General features: G+C 62.3%; 1 protein-coding gene across 1 annotated transcript in view; it reads left to right on the forward strand.

The window, feature by feature from the left end:
- The window catches only part of PHGDH (phosphoglycerate dehydrogenase), a 23,752-nt gene that overhangs the window by 17,786 nt on the left and 1,984 nt on the right, over positions 1-3,982 (forward strand). The window contains exons 7-10 of the mRNA XM_006919690.3: positions 1-56; positions 1,437-1,589; positions 2,448-2,580; positions 3,718-3,848. Of these exons, the coding sequence (XP_006919752.1) occupies positions 1-56; positions 1,437-1,589; positions 2,448-2,580; positions 3,718-3,848 (473 nt within the window). The remainder of the gene's footprint in view (positions 57-1,436; positions 1,590-2,447; positions 2,581-3,717; positions 3,849-3,982) is intronic.

A 3,982-nucleotide genomic window follows, 5' to 3' on the forward strand; every position in this document is an offset into this window, starting at 1 on the left:
TGCGCGCCCTGCGCTCCGGCCAGTGCGCTGGAGCCGCGCTGGACGTGTTCACCGAGGTCAGTGCCCGGCGGCGGGGACGGGGGGCGGGCCGGAGGGCTGCGGGTCGCTGCCTCTCTGTCCATGGCGAAATCAATCAAATTTACGGAAATCAATCAAATTTATGCCCAAAAATAACCCCTTCGGTTTGAGGAGCCCCTGCGGAGCTCCTGATTCCCAGGCGGTCGTGTTGTCTGCAAAACTCACCGCAGCGTCTGGCCTCCAGCTCGGCTGCTGCCATGTGGGCAGCTTCAGGGGACAGCAGCACATCAGTTCTGGGGTCGGGGCTTTGGGGCAGGGAGCGAGGCCCCGACTATGCCCGGAGTCTCCACGCAACCGTGATACTGGTCCCCCGGCCGGTGCCACGCAGCGTCCGTCTGCTTTCCTTTCCCTTCCTCCCTTCCGTGGAGGGAGGGGGCCCCAGGACAGTGCTCAGAAGGTCAGAGCGTTCCCTTGGTCCCCAGGGTGGGCTGCTCTCCCTGGGTCTCCCCCTCCCGGCCCCCACACCAGATGGCGTGATGAAGGCGCACTTCCCCTGGAATCCCGCCGGCCTCCCTTGAACGTCCGAGATCCAGGGGAAAGGGCATGGACTTTGGACCAGCCAGTGGGGGGGTGACTGGTCACATCCCAGCTAGGTGGCCTTGGCAAGTCCCTAGCGCTCTCGGGGCCTCGTCGCACTCATGGTCCCTGCTCAGGGAGCTCCGTGCGTTCGATTTGTGCTTCCGGCTCTTTCTCTGGATCACGGTCTCGGAAGGTGAAGTGGGCCTGGCCCTGCACAGCGCCCCGCCCCGCTGTCCTCAGCCTCCCCAGAGGCTCAGTGCTGTGGTGCTAGGACTCAAAGGGCCATGTGGCCCCAATCCAGCGGGAGCCAGCAGGCCACGGGGGGACCACTGGAAGCCAGGAGGCCCAAGCGACATCCCCAGGGGCACCACTGTGTGCTCAGTGAACAGAAGGGGTGGAAGGGACATTGGGGGTTGGGGAGCAGACATCCAGCTGGGCCCCGTCACTGTGCGGGGTGTCTGCAAAGAGCATGGCAGTAAGTGCCATGGAGGGGCGGGGTCAGAGAAAAACGGTAACAGTGGCTGCCACTGGTTGAGAGCCACTTGTGTAACTGGTGTGTGATCTCCGTGACGATGTGACGTAGGTAGCATGAACCCATTTATAGAGAGGGAGACCGAGGCACCTAGGCGTTGAGCGGCGGAGCCGAGGTTTTTATCCGGTCCACAGCTCTGTCCATTCTGCTGTGGTCGGACCTTCACGAGGAAGCTGGTGATTGAGTCCAGTGTCCACCCTGGCAAAATGACAGGAGGAGGTGACACCCCCCCTGCCTGCCTCGCCCCCAGTGCCGTCACGCGGGGCCAGTCCATGGCCACCAACTGAGGGGGCTCTCTTCTGGGCAGGAGCCGCCTCGGGACCGGGCTTTGGTGGACCACGAGAACGTCATCAGCTGCCCCCACCTGGGCGCCAGCACCAAGGAGGCCCAGAGCCGCTGTGGGGAAGAAATCGCCGTCCAGTTCGTGGACATGATGAAGGGCAAGTCCCTGGCGGGCGTTGTAAGTGTCGCCATGTGGGGCGGGGCCCGGAGGTCAGAGGGGGGAGCGGGCCAAGGGGGTCTTGATCATGGGATGGTGATGGTGGGGACCAGCAGCGGTGTAGTGACCAGATTCTGTCCTGGGAGCTGAAGATAAGGGGCTCCACTTGAGCCAAGCTCTGGACGGGATGGCAGGAGCTGGCCTGTCACTAGCCTTGGTGGCTCAGGCCTGATACATTGTAGCTTTGTGCAGAGACTGTGGCTCTTCCCAGGGTCCAGCCTCTAGAGAAAGGCTCCTTTGTTCCCCACATGCTGCCTTGGGGGTGAAGGAGCGTCACGAAGGGCTGACGGCTGGACCCCGGGGTGGGGGCGGTGTGGGGAGGAATGGCCTGTGGAGAAAGCCCCATTAGGACACCCCTCGTAGCCCTGGGCACCCCTTTCATCATGTTCATCTTAGCACCCTGAGCAGGGACTCCCCTTCCCCTTCTGTCCCCCAAACCATAGCTAATGTCCCCACTCGTCTTCTCACACGGGGCCTTTCTTGGCATGTGTTTCTCTTCCATGTCTAACCTGGCTTGTGCTTCAAGTCCTGTCTCATTCAATCTTTGGATGTTCCTTGAGCTCCAGTGGGTACCAGATACTGTCACAGCCCTTTGGGACACTGATGAATAAGGAAGGCACAGGTCCCCTGAGGGAGTTTGCTGCCCCGCCACGGAGACCTGCTTGTTGGTGGCTGGTGGAAGCTGTCACTGCCCCAAAGCCAGGTGGCCCCGTGCCTTCCGCTCTCCACAGGAAGTCGAGTATAGGCAGCAAGACCTTGTTTGGACAGGTGTGCCCTGTCTCACCTCCTCCTGACTTCAGCCCTGTCCCCTCTCTGCAGGTGAACGCCCAGGCCCTTACCAGTGCCTTCTCTCCACACACCAAGCCTTGGATTGGTCTGGCAGAAGCTCTGGGGACGCTGATGCGAGCCTGGGCTGGGTCCCCCAAAGGGACCATTCAGGTGGTAACGCAGGGTGAGCAGGGGTCACTGCAGAAGGAGGGGAGAGGGGTGCGGACTCTGCACCCCACTGTGTGTCTGCTGCAGGTCACGTACAGTGAGGGACTCTGAGGTGACCTTGGTCTTACGACTCCGTGCCCTACATTCTCTCCGAGTACGGCTCTCGTTTGCTGCTGAGTGGGGACTTAAAGTAGAGGGGGACATCGTTGGGAGATATACCAAATATTCTTAATTTTCACAAATCATCTTCGTGCGGTATGTTTAAGACGTACGTGTTTTGGGTGCAAGAGGGACCTCCGCAGAGACGAAACGTCCCGTTAGAGGCGGCAGGAATGGCTCGAGGCTAAGGACGGGACCGGGTTTGGGCCCTGTCGCTTACGTGTGGTGTGGCTTTCCCTCCTCCGAGCCATTTGTGGTCCTTCACGTGTGACGTGAGAGTCAGGGTGGCTGTTCTGTGACAACGTAAGATGCCTTACGTGGGTCAGGGGACGGGTTGCTTGGCCAGGGAGTGGGACCCAGAGCAGCGCCCTCTGCTGGCCCCTTGGCGACTGAGCCGGCTCTGGTCACCTTTGCAGTGGGTCCAGCCCTGGGAGGGCTCCAGTCCCCTCAGCCCTGCAGAGGTTTGTCCTTCCCGCTGACTGCTGGGCATCTGCTCACCGGGGGGAGAACGTGGGGGCGAGGGCTGAGCCAGGGCTGAGCCAGGGCTGAGCCGCGGGCCTGGGCGCCCAGGCCCTCGAGGAACAAAGCAGGGGACTGGGCTGCGGTTGCTTCATTTGTCCCCTGAGCTTCCGCTTCCTGAGGCTGGCAAGGGCACACATGCCAGGTGGGGGTGGGAGTAATTTTTCAAGTGTCCCTTTGGAGCATGACAGGCAGGCCAGGGCGGCCAGGGCAGGTGTGCGGGGGCAGTGGAGTCGGGCTGGGTTTCGGAGAGGAGTTCCTTAGAGTGTCCCAGGCGTCCTGGCCTGGACCCCACTACGTCTTCATCCAGCTGTTCTCCGCTCCCCAGGGTAAAGCAGCACTGCCCGGGCAGGAGCCGGTCGGGCCCGCAGGGCCATGAGGAGCCCGTGACCCAAAGCTGGGAGCCAGTGGTCTCCTGCCCTTCCCGTGTTGCTGAGTACACAGCGACCTCACGGTGGCGTCTTTCGGTCCCCAGGCACAGCCCTGAAGAATGCCGGGAACTGCCTGAGCCCTGCGGTCATCGTCGGCCTGCTGAAACACGCTTCCAGCCCGGCGGATGTGAACCTGGTGAACGCCAAGCTGCTGGTGAAAGAGGCCGGCCTCAATGTGAGTGGGGCGCTGGGCGCACGTCCTGCCGCGGGCTCTGCGCGCCTGCAAGAGGTCGCCGTTGTCTGGGACGCGGGGATGCCGTCTACTGAGCAAGCGCACACGCGCGCAAGTGCTTCGGGCATGAGTGTCGT

The sequence above is a fragment of the Pteropus alecto genome, unplaced genomic scaffold (genome assembly GCF_000325575.1).
Source record: "Pteropus alecto unplaced genomic scaffold, ASM32557v1 scaffold106, whole genome shotgun sequence".
NCBI classification, from domain to species: Eukaryota; Metazoa; Chordata; class Mammalia; order Chiroptera; family Pteropodidae; genus Pteropus; species Pteropus alecto.